Source organism: Watersipora subatra, chromosome 9 (assembly GCF_963576615.1).
Source record: "Watersipora subatra chromosome 9, tzWatSuba1.1, whole genome shotgun sequence".
Classification (NCBI taxonomy): Eukaryota; Metazoa; Bryozoa; class Gymnolaemata; order Cheilostomatida; family Watersiporidae; genus Watersipora; species Watersipora subatra.
This window is the reverse complement of record NC_088716.1, coordinates 47,255,426-47,276,304: the sequence shown is the minus strand read 5'-3', so window position 1 is coordinate 47,276,304 and position 20,879 is coordinate 47,255,426. Positions and strand designations below refer to the sequence as shown.

The window sequence follows — 20,879 nt, the reverse complement described above, 5'->3', positions numbered from 1 at the left end:
ACACCTTCAGCTAGACCACCATTTTAGTCATTAATTGATTCTAAGCTAAGGCAGAGGTTCACGTATATGCTCTGAGGATTGAGACAGAGTTTCTCCTTGGATTGTGTGTATTTGGTGGGGAGACGCAATGCAGTTTAGCCCAGCCAAGGGTAAAAGAGATTGCCAAACAACCTACCGATACAGCCAAGATGTGAGGTCCGCAGTTATATAAACAAGAAATATCGTGCCATTTTATTACAATATTATTATTTTTATATCATCATAGCATGTTCTTTCGTATCTCAGAAACCCAATTTGCGCAGATCTTAAGTTCTTATTTTACACATGTAGGAAGATTTCACTCTTCATGTTAATTTATAAAGCGTTCCAAATAAACTACCACTACTATCATTATTATCTCACTTTCACAGGAGCTGGAATCTGAAAGAACGAAGCTGCTGGAAGATGTTGCTGCCAACAAAAGGAAGACGCAAGAGCTGGAGGACAACCTCCTTTACCGTCTCACCTCCACCGAAGGTTCACTTGTTGAGGATGAGTCGCTCATCCAGGTGCTGCAGACAACCAAAGTAACCGCCAAAGAAGTCGAAGAGAAACTGACCATCGCTGCCGAGACTAATATCAAGATTAACTCGGCAAGAGAGGAGTTCCGACCAGTCGCTAGCAGAGGTAGAAATATAAGCTAAATCACATTGAGTTTTTTTCTGTAAAATGCAGCTCATTTGGTGGATTAATAGCTGTTACTTTCAAGGTGGTTATATATCAGCTGCTATGAATGAAGGGAATATGTAGTGGTTGTCACAGTATTGCTATTTGTCCTTTCAAGGTGGTTATATATCAGCTGCTATGAATGAAGGGAATATGTAGTGGTTGTCACAGTATTGCTATTTGTCCTTTCAAGGTGGTTATATATCAGCTGCTATGAATGAGGGGAATATGTAGTGGTTGTCACAGTATTGCTATTTGTCCTTTCAAGGTGGTTATACAGTGAAACTCGGATAACTCAACCTTCAAGGGACCGAGCAAAAGTGTTCGAATTATCAGAGTGTTCAAGTTATCAGAGCACTGTCACAAGTCCATGTATTCACTTATTTATTAGTAGATACATGAACATATACAAACTATAATATAAATCAAAAGCACAAATGGCTTGTTTCAAATTAAATGCTTCTAATGTAAAGTTTAAAACGTTTTTATCAAAAAGTATAGAGATTTTTCTATCACTTGAGATTGGTTTGTTGTTTGAGGTGATGTTATTGCCAGGACGTTTTTTAGATTGACATTGGCAAAACTTGATCGTTGCTGAAATGCTCAAAGAAAAGACATCTTTTTCTTTTGAGCGTTTTACCCACGATCAATTTTGCCGATCTTTCTTGAAGTTTATGGAAAGATTACCTTACTTTACCTGGGATTCGTTAAGAGCAACACTCCGAGGCAGTTCAATTAAAAGTTTTACGAGGTTTAACGGTACATTGTATATCACTCACGCTTTTTGAATGGATACTTATTGAATGTACACACGTATTCTGTGTTTAGGTCAAACGATGAATAGTTTTTTAGCTAAGAAAACGTATATGTTTAATAAAAACAAATTTTAAGACGTTTTAAACATTCAACATTCCGACGTTGATTCAACACGGAATCAACATCGGAAAAATATTCGTCACGGGCTAGCCGGGTCACGCACTCAAGGATTTTCGCCACGCACATACAAAACAACATGCGATTTTTGTTTTGTATGTGCGCGGCGAAAATCCTTGCGCCCGTGGCCGGGCCAGTCCGCGCTATTCATCGTATAGCAGTATAAATCAAATTTCACTAAACCTTTAGAACAGTCGTTGACAAAAATATTTTGCCGATGGAGGTAATAACGACGCTTATGAATTACGAAAAGTTGAGGTTTACCTCTATGGCTTGGAATAAAGTGATTTTCTAAAGCGATAGCAACCGTTTCGGTAGCCGTTGGGCAAAAAACAGTTCGTTATAACAGTGTTGAATTCGAGTTATATAGAGCCATTTATCATTGCGTGGGAACGGACCAAGCAAATCCAGTCGAGTTAACCATGTGTTCGCTATATCCGAGGGCGAGTTATCCATGTTTCACTGTATATCAGCTGCTATGAATGAAGGGAATATGTAGTGGTTGTCACAGTATTGCTATTTGTCCTTTCAAGGTGGTTATATATCAGCTGCTATGAATGAAGGGAATATGTAGTGGTTGTCACAGTATTGCTATTTGTCACCTGTAGTGTGTATTATTGCAAAATTAACACTAGCAGAACTGTACTAGCAAAGCTGAGTAATATCTACAATGGTACTACTAGTACAACATGTAGTTTTTATTTCTAGTATTACCAATAGCAGTAGTAGTAGTATGTGTACGTTTTAGTAGTTTTAGAAGCGCTACAGAGTGCTACTATGTAGTAACAGGATTTAAAGTATTTTAGTCTCAACTGAGTTTCCTCGCAATTTTTAAATACTCAATTGTTATGTCAACCACAGGTTCCATCATCTACTTCTTGATTGTGGAGATGTCAATGGTCAACACCATGTATCAAACATCTCTTAAGCAGTTCTTGGAAATATTTGACAAATCGATGGCACGATCACAGAAGTCACCCATTACTAGCAAGCGTATAGTGGTAAGTCATTACTTTTGGGAAGGGTTTGATGTAAAGAGTGCTTGCAATATATCTGTATACAGTTAGTACGCAAGGAAAAAAGATAGCAGAGAGTGGTTTCGATCCACCGACCTCTGGGTTATGGGCCCAGCACGCTTCCACTGCGCCACTCTGCTAACGCTGGAAGCGCTGATTATAATTTGTTACTAATTCCTATATCCCTGCAGTTCCGCTCAATACAGCGATTGACGCTTAATGTTCTTTCGCTATTGGTTGTAACTTGATCCATCCAATCATAGCGCAAAGACTTTTCTTTACCGTATATCCCCGAATATAAACCGATTCTAAAACGCTAAAGTATTTCTTTACCAAACTAAAGGTCCAGCTTATACACGCGTAACTCTGATTGAAAGCAAGCGCCATACAATGACATTTAGCCTGTCTTGACAAACTTGTTTTTGCAGAGTTGTCCCTGTTGAGGGAGCGAGCAAAACAACAGCTTGTCACAAGACGCGCTGCACCTGATGCATCAGCTACACTGAAAGGGAGTTGTTCTCTTCCGTCTATGCGCTTGGCTGCGATGTTATGTCGGTAGCTCCATTAGTGATCATAATGAATTTCCCGCAAAAAATTATGTAGAAACAATAACATGAAGACGTTAAATTAGAAACCTGTCTTTGTGGTAAACTTTAGTAGAACTTGAAGTTTGCAAAATGAGTTCGGACAAGTTTCGTCTTCTTCATACTATCTTGCTTGACAAGATAAGCATGTTACAAGTCAGACCAGTTACCACTATTCCTATAGCTCACCGCATTATTATTATTGTTAAAAATAAATACTCGCTGTCACTATTACTACCATTGCCCAATAGATAATCATCAGAAGTCAAGTGACCTACAATTTGTGAAACAGCTGTAATGCGTCTGTAATGCAAATTTAACTAAGGTAAGCATGAGGCACAATCATAGTTTCTAGTAGAAACTATGATACTTGAAACTATGAAACTTTCTACTGGCTCAACGAAAACAAGCGTTTTCCTTTCGAATCAGAAGAGACGCAATTGGCTGATTATGCAACTACTCACCAATCATAAACGTTTTGTACTAAGCACCCAAAAGCTGCTAGATTTCCCCAACACTTTACTTTGGTACGTACGGCGTGTTACGATTTGTAGGGTCGGCGTATACGGTAACCTGGTGTTGTACACGCTTTTGAATGCCCGGATCGGTTTTTGGTTAGCTTATATGCGAGATAGGCCTATATTAGGGGACATACGGTACAATAGTTATTTGGCACGCGGTTACACGATTTGCTTGATAGATTTGAAAGGTAATTGTAGTCCACCGTAGGCTTATATGGATTTTGAATTGTCCTTTTGTCAGTGAGCTTTGCAGCTTGTTTTACATGGCTCCTATTGACGATTATTCAAACAGCTGCTTCAGTTTTGGCCATTTTTAATGCAAGAACGATTAACCTCATGCCAATTCCCATGATACTGACCTAAGGTATCATGGGAATTAGCAAAGTTCTACTATGAACCAGTTGATCTATTGACTTTAGGTCAGTAGACAACTGGTTCACAGAAGAGCAACAACAATGACTATAATGCACTCTCCAATGGTAACAGCAACAAAACACTTGCTCTTAAAATGATTGTGAGCAGGTACTGATATTTGACTGAAAGTTGAGATCACTATTTCTGGAAATAAAGCAATCATTCTAGTTCATTCAATTTGTATCTCAGATCTGAGGGCGGTAGAGGTGGAACAAGACAGGTTTTTTACGTTCGACACGAGACTCGAGACACTGTCTTGTAAACATTCGAGAAATGAGACAGTAAAATAATGAGCTTTTGGTGACGATTTCACTACACAAGGACTAGCGCACTTGATATATGAAATTGATAAACCTCTTTTTGAATTGAATTTTCTCCTGGTGTAAACGATTTAAATACCGGTACAACATTTTAATAGTCAAATGCATGTATTTTTTGTAAACAAAAGTGACACAAACTGCTCTAAAATAGCGAAGTTATGTATTTCTAAGAATTTTGAGCTTGATTGATAATAATTATTATAAACACATTGCTTTGTGCATGTATATTTTTACCATCTGGTGAATAGGTCTTACTTTATATATCTAGTTGTTGTTGCCGCGAAAAGATTTCTTCTTCTGCAGCCATGTTTTAACAGTCATGCGCAGGCCCTTTAGTTCTATTTCCTGTCTCGAGTTTGGCAATAGTTAGGTTGAGACGAGATCGATCCGGGATGAGACAGGTCGATACTCGAGATGTCTCGTGTCTCGCTCCACTTTTAGCGGGCAATTACTATCAGCATAATTATATTACAATTATTTTATAACTTCGATCTTTATATATTTTTAGTAGGTGGCAATTTATAGGTGTACAATTATGCCAATGAAACCACAGATATGTTCATACATATACTTACATGGGGCAGCCATGGTGCAGTGGTTAGTGAACTGGCATACGATCAATGTCTCAGTGGTTTGAGTCACAGAAGGACCAGTGGTGTTAGGAGGGGCATTCAGCCACAGTTGCTCCTGCACCAAATCCCATGAGCAGATGATCACAGTATATTTAGTTCCAGGACAAATCGGATTTGGTATAAACTGCCATACATGCAGCAGAGAGGGAATAAATCTTAATAGTGAAATCACCTAAATATACTTTGCGTATATACACATGTGTGAGCAGTGAACTGTACGTCATTTATTGACCATTATCATGAATTTTCTTCTCATGATTGGCCAAAACATGAGAACTCTCGTCTCTGTAGCGATCGCAGGCATTAAATAAAATGTAAAACTGTTGATCCATTGCTGCTATAACCAAATTTGGTAGGCAAACATGACAATATGGCGAGAATTTTAGCTGATTTTGTTGAGGTTGCACTATTTATTGTAGAACATCATTGACTATCTTACATTCGAGGCCTTCTGCTACACGACTCGTGGTCTGTATGAGGTCGACAAGATGACCTTCACAATCCTGCTTACCCTTAAAATTCAGCTCTCACTCGGAACCATATCGCACAGCGAGTTCTCTGTCTTCATCAAGGGTGGGTTACAGCTTTTCTCTTAATTTTTAGGGGCTAGCCTAAGGTTTGGTTGTCTGTTTGCTCTATAACCAAGAGTACTACTAAATATTGTATGTGTAATTATTCAGCCTTTGCACATCTTGATTAGTGAGGAGACAAATCTTGATTAGTGAGGAGTCTCCATGACAAATCTTCTTTCCTATAAAATCATATGTTTATTAATAAGTAACAAAAACTACTTACTACTCTTCTGATGCCAGAAGATGCTTGTATTATATTATTCAGTGTAATGTTTACACTTAGATAATACTAATAACACTCATTAATAAAAATAAAAACATAACAAATAAAAACAAAATACAAACCAACATGGAGTATTACTCGTACAGCGCAGTTGGAGCTTGCTGACAACTGGCACCAGTTTGCTTTCCGTATTATTTTAGTCAGCTTATTGTCAGCTTCAATCAGCTTAATTGTGTAATTATTTACTTATAAATGCAAAGGTTATGATGTCATTCATCGATGGCTTATTATTTCTCTGCTTCTCTGAATTCAGGTTTTAATTTATAAATCGTTTGAATAAAAAGACAATTAATCAAGAAATTAAGGATTGTACATGTATATAACATTTAGATATTGAATGCTTGTACATACAGTAAAGAAAACTTTGGTGAAACCAAGTGAAACCTTGTCGTAGTTTATCCTTATTTGACCGCTGTCTCAGGCCGATGTTATATCTTAGCATTTTGTATGCCTGCCCCTAGTTCTTCAAATTTATAGCCTGAGTACCAAAGTTCAGTCAAGTGGTCATCTTTTGGTTCACTGTTAACTCATATCTTTAGGTGGTGCTGCCCTTGACCTCAACTCTGTTGAAGCCAAGCCAAAGAAGTGGATTCAGGATATGACATGGCTTAACTTGGTTGAGCTAGGACTCAAGCTAGCTCAGTTTAGAGACCTGACGAAGCAGGTGGCCAATGGTGATAAGGTAAACACTGTCGACTATTGTATAGAGTTTTCCGGCTCATGATTTTTGGTAGATCATGGGACACCTACATACATGTATAGGGGAATCTTTGTTCCACAAACATAACTGGTATTGCACCAGCTGGTGGTTAGTCAGAGAGTGCTAGAGTACTTGCATAATTATTAGCATGGATGCTTCAGAATCTAAATTGCTTAGAGTGAGTATAGACTAAAGAGTTGTCTCCACACTCGTGAAACGAAATAAACTTTAACCGATACTTCTTTTGAGCATTAATGTTGACTTTATGGCCTTGTGTTGACCTTCAATGTGTTACATTGCGTGACACACCTTTTTTCTGCGCTGTCAAGCAAGTGGCTTTGAACATGTTACTAGCAGCACAAAGAAACCTTTTCTCAGGTTCTGGATTTTTTTTATCTTCGTAAGTAGACAATATTATAATAATTAATATATTATAATAATCATTATATTATAATAGTTGGTATATTGTAATAATTTTTATATAGTGGTTTTAATTGTGGATTTCTAAAGGTATCTATCGGCTTTCGCAAAAGTATAGTAACTACTGTGGACTGAAATGCTTCCCCATATATATTGACTCTTTTCTTTGCATCTTGGCTTCATAGCTTTTCTATGGTCATATTGATACTGTTGAAGTCTTAGTTTTAATAGTTTTGAATAAATGATGATTTTTAAGCGACAGAAGCAGTAGATTAGTAGTAATTGTTCACAGCTTTCTTAAAGCGTGTGCCAATATGTTGCGTACTTGTTCACACAGAATTGGAAAGCGTGGTTTGACACAGACGCCCCTGAGGAAGAGTCCATTCCTGATGGCTACAACAACCTCAGCTTGTTTCACAAGCTTCTCCTTCTCAGAGCCTGGTGTCCAGACAGAGTCATTCCCATGGCTAAGAAGTACATCGCAGAGGTCATGGGTCAGCGTGTGAGTAGCACCTTTTAGCTAAATGTAGAATAAGCTGTGTTAAGACATCCATAATGAAAAGTGATTTGTCATAAAGTTTTTGTATTGCATGTTGTCCTATGCCTCATTTATTTTAAACACTTGCAAAGAACACTAACGTTAGCAAAAGACAAGGCTTACAAAATTCACTTTTTTCAATTGGCTACACCAGAAAGTCAGATAACTTCTCAAATTATCTACTTCCCGTGTATGAGCTCACCTGCAAACTAGTGCATACCAACTAGTGACTGCATAGCTTACCTACAGTCTACTAAAGTGTTTTCATGTGAATAAATTTGCTTCCGTTCGTGCTGCTATTGTACATGAATACCATGCCTTACCACACTGACAGTTTGCCAACGCTGTCATCCTGAACATGGAGGGAATGGTGGAGGAGTCAGACAAGAGGGTTCCACTCATCTGCTTCCTCTCAATGGGTTCTGATCCAACTGAGAACATCAGTAGCCTTGCAAAGAAGATGAACATCAGTGAGTACTTTATACCTCTCTTCCTATTTTGCTATCAAATCTCTCTTTGTGCTAAAAACTTTTTGAATAGAACAACGTGAAGATACCAAAGAGTACCTGCACATAACCTGCCGGCTATTGTGGCAATTACTGTCAAGTGTTTCACTTGTTAAGTTGGGCAATTTTTCTCTCGTTTGTTTTTTTCTCCAGCCTTATTAAGGCCGGCCGATTGCCAGCCTTAATAAGGCTGGCAATCTTAGATCAATACTATTTAACAACATTCTACTCTTACATAAGTCTAACTTCTTTGCACAACATTAATTAGTTGTGATAATCGCTTTGTCCAAATCACATATAAAAGCAAATATTTGATAAGAGTTCGCTTAACTCTGTCTAATTCATTCCTTAGCTCAAAGAGTAATAATGAACGCTTTGCATAATTACATATAGCATTAAAAATAATACTGTAGGTAAAGATTAGTATAGATAATATAATAGGTAAATGAGTAGTATAGATAATAGATAATACAGTAGGTAATGAGTAGTATAGATAATAGATAATATAATAGGTAATGAGTAGTATAGATAATAGATAATATAATAGGTAATGAGTAGTATAGATAATAGATAATATAGTAGGTAAAGGAGTAGTATAGATAATATAGTAGGTAATGAGTAGTAATAAAGCACTAGTCAGTTAAAGGAGGTTCATATTGCTGCTCTGCTTTAAGGACAAGTGAACAGGAATGTAGGTTCAGTAAGGCGTGTTTTCACTGGTAGAGTGAGAGATACAGTATGTTCACTGGTAGAGTGAGTTATATGTTCACTGGTAGAGTGTAGGTTCAGTAATGCGTATGTTCGCTGGTAGAGTGAGAGATAGAAATCCATGGCGTAACTTACTTAATTTTGCACTAGGTATCACTTACATGTATATTACATTCATCTACGTTACTTTGATTGGTTTTACGTCATATTTTTTATTTCTGTCAGCTTCCTCGCTTTTACTTACAAAAGTATGATATTGTGAGACATTTCAGACATTGTACGTTTAGTATTTGTTCAAATTATACTTTATCTGTTAAAAAATTTAGTATGTAAAAGTTTGACAAGAGTTATAATTTTTTGTTTGTTTGTACTGTTCTCTTTCATTAATTATACCACTGAATAGTTTGTTCTATGATAGTCTTGCGCTGCATCAAATAGGTGTACGCACACTTGTGTAAATTTTAGAGTGTGGAGCCATATCGATGGGTCAAGGACAAGAGGTACATGCCAGACGTCTCATAGCACTTTCAACTGCGGAAGGTCGTTGGGTGCTCCTACAGAACTGCCATCTTGGTCTCGATTTCATGGATGAACTTCTGGAAACAGTAAGTTAGATTAGTAGGCTAAAGCGTCTTTATCAGTCTTTCAGAGAAGTATTCCATAGAGGTGTCCCATAGAGGCATCCCATGGAAGCATTCATAGAAATGGCTAATAAAGGTCGTCCATAGAGGTGGTTCATAGAAATGCCTTATAGCAGTGGTTCACGTAGGTGCCCCATAGAGGTGGCTCATAGAGAGGGCTCATAGAGAGGGCTCATAGAGAGGGCTCATAGAGAGGGCTCATAGAGAGGGCATATAAAAGTGGCCCACCAAAATTTTCCATGAGGCATATTTGGTTCAAATACATTGCATCTTATGTTGTCTTAGTAGTGTGGCTGGAGTTGCCTTATAATTCTTTGTGTTTTTCTGTGTATCTTATATGGTAGACATATAATCCCCCCTTCTGTTTCCTTTAGGTGCAGACGCAAGAGGGAATGCATGTTGACTTCAGGTGCTGGATTACCACGGAAGTGCATCCTAAGTTCCCTATTAACCTCCTCCAGTCATCTATAAAGTTTACCAATGAACCTCCGCAGGGAATAAAAGCTGGCATGAACAGGACCTACGCCGGAATAACTCAGGTCTGTCTCGTCTATCCACTTCTAGTAATAATTCTAGCTTGCAAATTATAGCAGTCCTTTTTTCATAGCCCTCATAGCTTTTTTACATTCATATAATTTCCTGTTGAGATTTTAAGCTAGCACATCTATCGTTACAAACACAGGGATAGGGTGATTCCTATTGTAAGGGAAAATATAGCAGTAATTTTATCAAATAAAATTACAGAAAGCTCATTAAGCTTAGGTGGTTGAGCAGTTTCCCATTTGCTGTTGCAAGATGCCATGTTTCACATTTTTGTCTTATTAATTAAAGCTTATGTTGAGGATTGTGAGTCAATAAGTTCAAAATTTGCGTTTGCTAACTCGCTGTCATGTAGTTAAGTGTTAACTCGCTGTCATGTAGTTAGGTGTTAACTTGATGTCATGTAGTTAGGTGTTAACTTGCTGTCATGTAGTTAGGTGTTAACTTGATGTCATGTAGTTAAGTGTTAACTTGCTGCCATGTAGTTAGGTGTTAGTTCCAACTCAACTAGTTAGACTTAGCAAAGTTTAGGATGTTGTGTCAGAGCAGTTTATACAAAGCGTTGCTTAAGACGGATAGTGTCACATTGCATTGGGAATGTTTTCTTAGCCTTATTACGTTCACTGTTATTTTTATCTCACTGTCGCAATGCATCCAACACTTTACAAGCTGGCCTAGATTGATCTCTTTACAAGAGAATGTTCTAATGTGAGAAATGCATAAATGGCGGTTCAACATTATTCATTATCCAGCATTATTTTTGAAAGTGTGTAGCTTTTTAAACTGCTACTGTAATGTCCATAAAACATGATTGGTGGACATTTCCATGTCAATAAATCATAAAACATCATCGGTCATGCAGGAGCTACTCTTGTATGTCCTCACATTCTGTCAGTACTTCCATCTACTATGAACGGCTATCATCTGTGTTTATCTAAATGTTGATATAATTCTAACCACTCATCAACTCATGCCAAACATGACTAGTAACTGGGTCAATGTATCAGCCTATAAAATCATCGTTCCCTCCTTAGTTATGGCTCCTCTGTAAGTTTCATCACGCTAAATTGCCTTGCAATATCTATTCGAACTGCTCCCAAAAACTTTTTGTACCCCCCCCACTCTGCTATCAGATGAAACATAAACAGCATGCTAGATTTGATGCCCTTGTTTCTATAAGTGGGCTGATAACAGTAAATGGCAGGTACTTCAAATTGCTGTCAAAGCAGTTTTAGGAATTATGGCTAGCTAGTGAGATGTACCTCTATATGTTATTTGACCCCATTAGGATCAACTAGATATCAATAACCTGCCTCAATGGAAGCCACTGCTCTATGGAGTTGCCTTCCTCCACACTACTGTGCAAGAGAGAAGAAAGTTTGGACCAATTGGCTGGAACATTCCTTACGAGTTTAACCAGTCAGATTTCACTGCTACAGTTCAGTTTGTACAGAACCATCTGGATGATATTGACCCAAAGAAGGTTAGATCATAATTATATGTGGCCTGGGTTTTAAATACCCTAGCATGAGGTGTTTGTCAAATTCTTGCACAAATGCGTAATCAACCATAGAATTAATGAAGTGTTTATAAAAAATTTTAGCTGTTTTATGATGCTTATCATTTCACTCATCATTAATTTAGTAAATGTTTAAATTTAAATATTAAAAGCATTTTTATTTACATCCCATTCAACTAGTTTCTCTGTCTCAGTTTAGCCTGTGATCCTAAACAATCTTATTAGTTGAGTAGTTTTTATAGAGCAGCTGTAAGATTAAAGCCAGCTTATATGTGACTCATTTACAGCAATTTTTGCCACTTTTAGGTGTAAATTGCTGATTGATTTTTTAGCATAGCATTAAAATAGGGGTTGAAAATAAACTACCTAGTTTTCTTTTCCTTGTCCTATTTTAATAAAATGAACTCAAGCCAGTACTTGTTTTTTTATAAAAATTCTCTCAGTAGGTTGACCTTGTGCTACGGCTAATTTTCTTGTGTCACTAGCGGTGCTTGTTGTAAGACACTGAAGTGGGCATACTTGTAGGGCGTGTCCTGGCCTACTGTCAGATACATGATCAGTGAGGTACAATATGGAGGACGTGTCACTGACGACTACGACAAGCGTCTCCTTGTGTGCTACGCCCGTGTCTGGTTTGGTGAATTTATGTTCACTGACAAGTTTAACTTCTACACAGGTATCTCTATCATGGCTTCAAAATATTTGTTAAATTATATCAGAAGTTTTCTCCACTTGTCACTATCTCATCACTCATCATGAAGTCACTTTGTCAAAATAGTTAAGGAAATAACAGCTGTAAAATTAACACTAGTGCATCACCATCCTGTATTTATGGTAATATCTCGTCAGATTTGTACAAAAAGCAGCTCTAACTCAGTATCAGTATCTTAAAGGATGCAAATGTCTCACAGGAGTAAAATGCTTATAGCTGCATGATAAAATACAATGTTTCACTTGTTTATTGTTAACATGTTTTGCTTGTACTCTAGTATTTTATGTTAAGTATTCTCTGTGATTTACAGGATACAAGATTCCAAAGTGTGCCAACTTAGCCAGCTACAGAGAGTATATAGATGCTCTTCCGCTCAATGATTCTCCTGAGGCATTTGGACTCCACCCGAATGCCGATATCACGTTAGTACTCATAGCTTTCAGGCTATAAAATGTTCTTTTTATCTTTATTTCTTTGTAGTTTAATAGTCTTATATTTGCATTAGTAGTCCTCAGTGTGGCATATCAAGTCAGAAATAAGCATAATTTTACCAGTGATTGTTTTAGTTTAGGTACTATCTAAATTGGTTGGCAAGCACCATTCGACAGCTGTCAACCTACTTTCATTGTGTGATAAGAATTTCATTGACAAGTGCTCCTTCTACAAGTATTTTATTAATACAGGTAGCTTACACCTTGTACAGGTATTCTACAAGTGCAGGTAACTTACACCTTGTACAAGTATTTTACAAATACAAGTAGCTTACACCTTGTACAAGTATTTTATAAATACGGGTAACTTTCTTCTTGTACAGATATTCTACAAACACAGCCAATGAAATGCTGACTACAATTGTCAACATTCAACCCAAAGATAGCGGTGGTGGCGGTGGAGAAACTCGTGAAACTATTGTGCACAGGCTAGCCTCAGAAATGGAGGAGAAACTTCCTCCCGACTACATTCCATTTGAGGTAAGCCTCAGGCTAGACGCCAAAAGAAAAATATCTTGCAATTTCTATAAAGCGGTTTACATAGTTTCAATGGATGTTACATGTGCAGTGTTTAGTTTGGCCGATTATGTCATGCCAGCCACTATTGTTACTAATCACTTGTTATCAGTAGTTAGCCATAGGCAATATTGGGATAGATAAATGCTTACATTGAATTATAAAAGTAACATATAACATGATACATGTGTCAGGTATTGCCAGACTCGCTGGTTGGTTGTCAATTAATTTCTTGCGGAATCTATTAGCGCATGTACTGTAAGTTAATATTGTCTGGCAATGCTGTGATTACGTGCAAAGTTTTGTTATCAGCAGGTGTATGGATTTCACCACAATCAATTACTGATACCACAGATGATGAGTTTACAGGAACACATGTACTGCACATTTACTCAGCAATTTGTTATGTTTTTTTCAGAATCTCATTTAATTTAAAAGTTTTATTGAAATATTTTATATGTACCTTATTTATATGTACCACTGGTTATTAAAATGTTGACAAGTATTTTATATGTACCACTGGTTATTAAAATGTTGACAAGCATTTTATATGTACCACTGGTTATTAAAATGTTGACAAGTATTTTATATGTACCACTGGTTATTAAAATGTTGACAAGTATTTTATATGTACCACTGGTTATTAAAATGTTGACAAGTATTTTTGAATTGCATAAAGGGAGTTGCTCCTTGCTTATCAAAACGCCGCCAAGTATGGACAACTGTTGGTTTATTCGTCAGCGTACCTTGATATAGTCTATAGCCTTTTGACTCTACACATGTCTATGGTTCATTTATTCTGCTCTACACATGTTTATGGTTCTTTTATTCTGCTCTACATTTAGATATGTTTTTTTATGTAGGTTAAGGAAAGGCTAAGAAAAATGGATCATCTCAAGCCTCTCAATATTTTCCTCAAGCAAGAAGTAGACAGGATGCAGCGAGTCATCTCTACAGTCCGCAACACCCTTAGGGACCTGAAGCTAGCTATTGAAGGAACTATCATTATGTCGGAAAACTTGAAGGATGCCCTGGACAATATGTTTGATGCAAGAGTTCCGAATTTCTGGAAGAAGGTAGCTACTTATATTTTTCCCTCCTTTTTACCTTAATCAACTATTATTAGCAAGCAAATTGGTTGATTCACAATTATTCATTAGTTATCCACAAGTTATAAATTACCTATCAGTTATCTAATGTTATCTAGAGTTTATCTGCTAGTGATCTGCTACTAATATATTGGTAATCTATTGGTAATCTATTGGTAATTTACTACTAGTATATTGGTAATCTGCTGGTTATACACTACTAGTCTATTGTTAATCTACTACCACTAGTATGTTGATAATTCATTAGTAATCTACTGGTAGTATACTACTATTCTATTGGTAATCTTCTACTAATGTATTGGTAATCTACTGGTAATCCATTGGTAATCTATTGGTCATCTAATACTATTTTATTGGTAATCTATTACTAATTTATTGGTAATCTATTGGTATTCTGCTGTAATATATTGATAATCTGCTGGTAATATACTACTTATCTACCGGTAATCTACTACTAACTTACTGGTTATCTATTGATAATCTGTTGGTAATCTACTGATAATCTATTGGTACCCTACTGATAATCTACAGGTAATCTATTGATAACCTGTTGGTAATCTACTACAAATCTATTGACAATGTACTGGCATTATTTTGGTAATCTTTCTGTTAATCTTTCTGTTAATCTTTTAATGGTCTAATGATAATCCACTAGTAAGCTATTGGGTATGCTAGTCTATTTTCTGTTTATTTACTTGTTATCTGATGCCATCTAAAGGTAAGTTACTGGCTGTTCATTAGCTATTCACTGGTTATTCTCTAGTAAGGTGAAAGTGAGGCAGATTTTATTATCTTACACATACATACAGACATACATACATACATGCATACATACATACTTGTCATTAGCTAACTTGTTCAGCCAGCTCATATCTGGATAACTTGTTCAGTCAGCTCATATCTGGATAACTTGTGCATTCAGCTCATATCTCAATAACTTGTTTAGTCAGCTCATATCTGGATATCTTGTTCAGTCAGCCCATATCTGGATAGCTTTACCATCAAAATTTATGTTTTAAATTTAATGGTGTCTAATCAGCCATGAATATTTTGAAGCTGTGCAAGGCACTGTTCAGCCGATGTAGTTATCTTATTGGACATGCATAACAAAAGGCATTGTTCTGGTGCCACATTTAGTTGCGATGGGATGACTCTGACACTTCAGTAATTGTGCTTTTTAAATTTAACAGTATTGAACAGTATTGAACAGCTATTTCTTTTTCTATAAATTCTCTCTAATTCCCTATTCATTCTCTAGATATTGTAATTTGTTTCATTTGATAAGTTTATCCGATGTTGTTACATGTGGCTGAGCCATTTAAGTACCCTACCAGGTGCTAACCACTTTTGTTCCTCCTATGCTCGTTGAGTCTGAAGGCCCTAGCTAGACTAATTGAATTAATGCTGACTCGTGTGTAGAAGTAGGTCTATCAAGAGGGCTCTGAGCTGCCATGATGACGTAAGTCAGACCGAGATACACTTATTCGAATGTGCACTTAGTCTGTGCTGGATTGATTGAGTTTGTCAAGTGATTTATTTTGCTAGCTCATCATCATGTCTTTTTGTTTAGTCAACCAGGAAAGAGAGTTATGCTATATTTCCGCTAATTGCGTCAGCTTTAGGTCAAAATGATTAATTTATTTATTCTATTAAAGGATTGTATTGAGGCATTGACCTACTAAACGTCATACGGCAGTTGTAGGGGGTAGTGTCTGGTGTAAGTTAATGAAGGTTAGTTTAAACTAAGGGTAAAGTTAGTGCTGGACTTGAAATTCGTTTGTTTTGATCTATCACGGCAAATACGCTATTGATGTACATTGCTATGTATAAGCTCTAACATGTGACACACTATCTCCTAATATCTTCCAGATATCATGGCAGTCGGCGACCCTAGGTTTCTGGTTCACAGATCTGCTTGATAGAAATGCCCAATTTTCCACCTGGTTGTTTGATGGCCGACCCAACAGTTTCTGGATGACTGGATTCTTTAATCCTCAGGTGAGAAGTCAGGAATTGGTTTCTAATTTATCAGCGTGCATTTACCGCAGGGTTTATATGCTATATTATTTGACATCAGTATGTGCTTTTAAAACAAACAATTTGGTGGCTACATCAAACCAAATAACTCTATTGGAGAACTGCTAAAACCGCATACGCTATGCAATATTGTAATGTATCATTAGGTATTTAAAAGTTTGCGGAATGTGATGTCATGGTTGGTTGACTATTTTAGGGATTCCTGACTGCCATGAGGCAGGAAATCACTCGTGCTCATAAAGGCTGGGCCCTCGATTCTGTTGTGCTCATGAATGATGTGACAAAGATGATGAAGGAGGACATAACTTCCCCTCCTGGTGAAGGTTTGTCTCATTTATTCCAGTTGTTTACTCTCTGATCAATTTATAGGGCCGCGTCAAGGCCTTATTTTTTAACTTTTTCATGTTTTTGTTGTTAACCATATAAATAAGTTATTTTCTTATATTCACTCACAGAGTATCTACTGTATAATCTCAAATCAGCTGTTTAAATATCAGTTACTGTATAATCTCAAGTCAGCTGTTCAAATGTCAGGCTTTTATCATGTTTGTTGTGGCTCGCATTAGCAGCAAGTTTGGCTTTAGGTTTTTTGCTCGCAAGGTTATTTTTTCTTTATAGCTCTCCCAATTTTATTAAATTAGGTATGAGAATGGTGTTACCTATTTTTAGTGAACTAATTTTCATGAAAGTTAGTCATTTGTCAAATAATAGTTTGTATCTTATATTTTACAGGTGTCTATGTTTACGGCCTTTACCTAGATGGCGCTGGTTGGGACAGGCGTAATGCGAAACTTATGGAGCCTCAGGCTAAGGTACTATATACCTTGCTACCTGTAGTGCATGTCTATGCTATAAACTATGAGAGGCCTAAATCCAGCAACCTCTATGAGTGTCCTGTCTACAAGAAACCGAACAGGACCGACCTTACTTACATCTTCCCGCTGCTGCTCAAGACAAGCAAGGACCCCGATCACTGGATTCTGCGGGGAGTTGCTCTACTCTGTGACATAAAGTAAACCGCTGCTTTATGGTTTATTGGATCATACTCTCACATTGCTCAACAACTTCATATCATGTCCGATAGTGAAACTTTTAGGAGTTGTTCTCACTCCCTAATAGATCTGAAGTTACTTGAGTTCTTTTGTTTAACGCGCCTATTCAATGGTGTCTTTTTATTGTCATACCTAGTTTTTAACATGATAAAGATCTATTTAGCAGTTATTTATAGTGCATTGTTCAGACATATAATTCCGGACAAATGTCTGCCTGCATAACACTTTGATTGTGGTTCTTTCTTATTATCAACCTCCGTCCAAGATTAATTATTATCTTTAATAGATTTTCATGCATTTATATTTATTAAATGGCTCAATATTATACTAAAATATATGTTATTGTTTGAAACGCATTACTTAAAACTAGCTTTCATGGTGTCATTGGGCTGATAGCACTATTCTATGGTAATATGCCTACAGTGGGCTATTCACAGGTAATATGCCTACAGCGCGCTATTCCAGAAACGCTTCAAGCTATTGTATGTTGGATGTGATGATGCCTTTTATTGCTGATCAACATTGAGCGAGCTCGAGACGCTTAATTCCTTGAAGCTGACTGATTGCTGTCACAAGCATTTAGTAAAGTATGACACAAGTTACTCTGGTGTTACTACGTCGTTAAACTCTGCAGGTCAGCAAGCATGTGTGGTGGACAGCAGGTGATTAGATTGTTAACTGGTCATTTGCCATAGCACCAAGCCTTAGAGTCTTAACTGGCCATTTGCCATAGCACCGAGCCTTAGAGTCTTAACTGGCCCATTGCCGCAGCGCTGAGCTACATTTATTTGGTCAAAACTGTTGCTTTATCCATTTCAGCTCTAACTCAGAGAGTTATCTCCACATACGCTTTTGCCGCTGTTAGGCTAGTTTCTGATGGTCAGCCTCTCTCACTGTGTTTACTCCACTTTATACTTTTGGGTTTAAATGGTTAAAAGCGCTCTATTGTTCAGCATAATTCAGGCATTATTATGAGATTTCAAAGAGCGCAGAGCCATCCTATCATCTTCTTTAAAGAGTAAAATGGTTGTTGGGCTATCGGGGCTACATTGGGCTAACCGTTCTTACAGGGAGCATGAATGACTCACCCAACTAGATATACTTTTATTTCAACAACTTGTGTCAGGAAAGCTATTTTTTATTTTACAGCATTTACTGACTGTAGAGATGCTCGTATATGTCTCATAATCAGTAGCTTGTCTACACTTACATGTATCCAATGACATGGCGAAGACATAACAACTAAAGGCCTTTACCCTTACACAGCTGTTTCTATCGATTCTTAATATGACAGAATGCCGTTATTGTCGATTGTGTAATTTATTTATATTAATAATAACAATTATTATTAATGCTATTATGAGGTAATCTAAGATGAGCAAAAATTTTTTACCATTTTTAGGCCACAACGCTGCACATTTTATACTGTTAAGTCTGTTGAATTTAGTGTTGCAATTTGATGATAATAGAGTGATGCAATGCTACAGTAAAACATGCAGAACTGCGCTAGTTTGTTTCTAGTATATACGGTGCGTAGAAGCTCTTTAAAGACCATGCTTTTTCCTTGAGACTTGAAATAAAAAATTCCCTTGATGCTACTATAATAGACAAGGTCACTGTAAACAATTAAACATTCGTAGGGCCACACGATTTTATATTCATCTCTTGTGTATTCATCTTTTCCACAATTTAAACATTCAAGTATGGCAGTGCAACAGACTGAACCTGCAGAAGTGGCATGCATTCACCAACAATCTTTGACATGCTGATGTCAACTCTCAGGTTTCTATAATACAATATCTTACTTCGCTTCTTCTGACCGGCAAATGACACCATGACAATTTATGACAAGTGGTTGTAAGTTACGCATTTCAATTACACTCTATTTGCTCCATCACCTATGTTGACACTTCAATTGGCTTAACATTTATACTACTTACCCATAGAATCAAACGGAAGGTGGTTTACAGCCATTTGTTACTACTACAAAGGTCACGGGCTTATAACATAAATACCTTGCTTGAAGCAAAAGATTAAAGGTCAAGTCTGCTTCCTGGGCACACACCCAGTTTATGCCTGACATCAACTATGCAATTCAGAGATCTGCCACTTTATTTACTTAAATACCTGCAGCTCACATATCGTGCTATACTGGCATTGGCAGACTTGTCTCATTTATGCTGTCAGCAAGATGCTATTTCTTAATCCATGAAAATTTGTTGCAGAGTAAATAGGTAAGAAGTTCTCTTCTCTTACCGCAACACTACCAAACGAATGCCGTATTTCTATTGGTCAATGAAAGTCTAACGTCGTTATTTAACTGGCTAAGAATAATCTGATTACAGAAATGCTCATGCTTTAATCTGCATTTATGTTTCTATTGCCTGTCATAAAAATTAGAAAAGCAAAGATTGTTGGCTTTCCTTTGCAAGCTCTCAACGATATTGTAAGATTTCATTTACTTGTAGTACAATGCATAGTTTTGTAATATTATGTTAGTTACGGGCATGTATAGAAGATTATTTGTAAAAGGTTATAGTACTTGTTAGGTTTTAAGTAATAATTTGTATCACGTTCATGCTGTAGTGACTAGCGATACGCTAACCACTGAACACAGGTTTGAGGAGAATGCAGAATAGTTAAAAGGATTTAAGTACAAGGAATTATGGCAATGCAATCAACTTTTATACTAAAAGCGGCTGTGTAGAACTATCCTTGTCTGTTCACTTTCAAAGATATTACGTTAGTCGATCCTTGAAACAATACTGAGTGGCTTTGTTACATTTGACAAACCAGAAAAATGGTTTACATTGGTGAATATCAGATACAGTTTAGAAGCTATTGGTATATAGACCTTTATTTACTATATACAGCTGTTGTTCTTATTTTCATGTTTACCGCTTGCTGCTATTATTATTATGTTTACTACATACTGTTACTATTGCTATTATTATGTTTACTACACACTTGCCATTATTCTTACTATACCTAATCTGCTAAGAAAATTGCTGGCCTAATACCACAGACGCTTTTGTAAGCCATTTGTACAACTCGCATTGATTCTGGTGTGCATGGTAAATATTACCTCCACCCTTGAATAAGATTACTATAATGAATGCACAATGTTAAAAACAATCTTTTAAAATAGTATCTTATTATATGGAACAATTAAAGAAATGCACATCTGACACGCGTGTCAGTAGTTCTTGCAAACTAGTGCTACATTACAGGGATATTTTTTTGTGACGCCATGCAAATGTTAGCCGTTTTTAGCAAACAATATGGACAAAGCTCAGGGTATTAGGGTAGGTTATAATGCCATAGCGTCGTGTTGCTGTCAATAGCTTATGTTAGTAAACTGAAGCTGTGCAAAGGTTTACAATCTTAAATTATTCTCTTTCCTATAGATT

General features: G+C 36.8%; 1 protein-coding gene across 1 annotated transcript in view; it reads left to right on the top strand.

The window, feature by feature from the left end:
* LOC137403587 (dynein axonemal heavy chain 5-like) overlaps positions 1 to 17,825 on the top strand; it is a 72,312-nt gene extending 54,487 nt beyond the window's left edge. The window contains exons 61-76 of the mRNA XM_068089547.1: positions 411 to 666; positions 2,500 to 2,639; positions 5,545 to 5,698; positions 6,520 to 6,662; positions 7,438 to 7,602; positions 7,973 to 8,108; positions 9,318 to 9,457; positions 9,868 to 10,032; positions 11,322 to 11,516; positions 12,078 to 12,228; positions 12,575 to 12,686; positions 13,079 to 13,235; positions 14,135 to 14,347; positions 16,250 to 16,378; positions 16,614 to 16,740; positions 17,150 to 17,825. Of these exons, the coding sequence (XP_067945648.1) occupies positions 411 to 666; positions 2,500 to 2,639; positions 5,545 to 5,698; positions 6,520 to 6,662; positions 7,438 to 7,602; positions 7,973 to 8,108; positions 9,318 to 9,457; positions 9,868 to 10,032; positions 11,322 to 11,516; positions 12,078 to 12,228; positions 12,575 to 12,686; positions 13,079 to 13,235; positions 14,135 to 14,347; positions 16,250 to 16,378; positions 16,614 to 16,740; positions 17,150 to 17,433 (2,667 nt within the window). The 3' untranslated portion in view covers positions 17,434 to 17,825. The remainder of the gene's footprint in view (positions 1 to 410; positions 667 to 2,499; positions 2,640 to 5,544; positions 5,699 to 6,519; positions 6,663 to 7,437; positions 7,603 to 7,972; positions 8,109 to 9,317; positions 9,458 to 9,867; positions 10,033 to 11,321; positions 11,517 to 12,077; positions 12,229 to 12,574; positions 12,687 to 13,078; positions 13,236 to 14,134; positions 14,348 to 16,249; positions 16,379 to 16,613; positions 16,741 to 17,149) is intronic.
* The last annotated feature ends 3,054 nt before the right edge of the window (positions 17,826 to 20,879 follow it).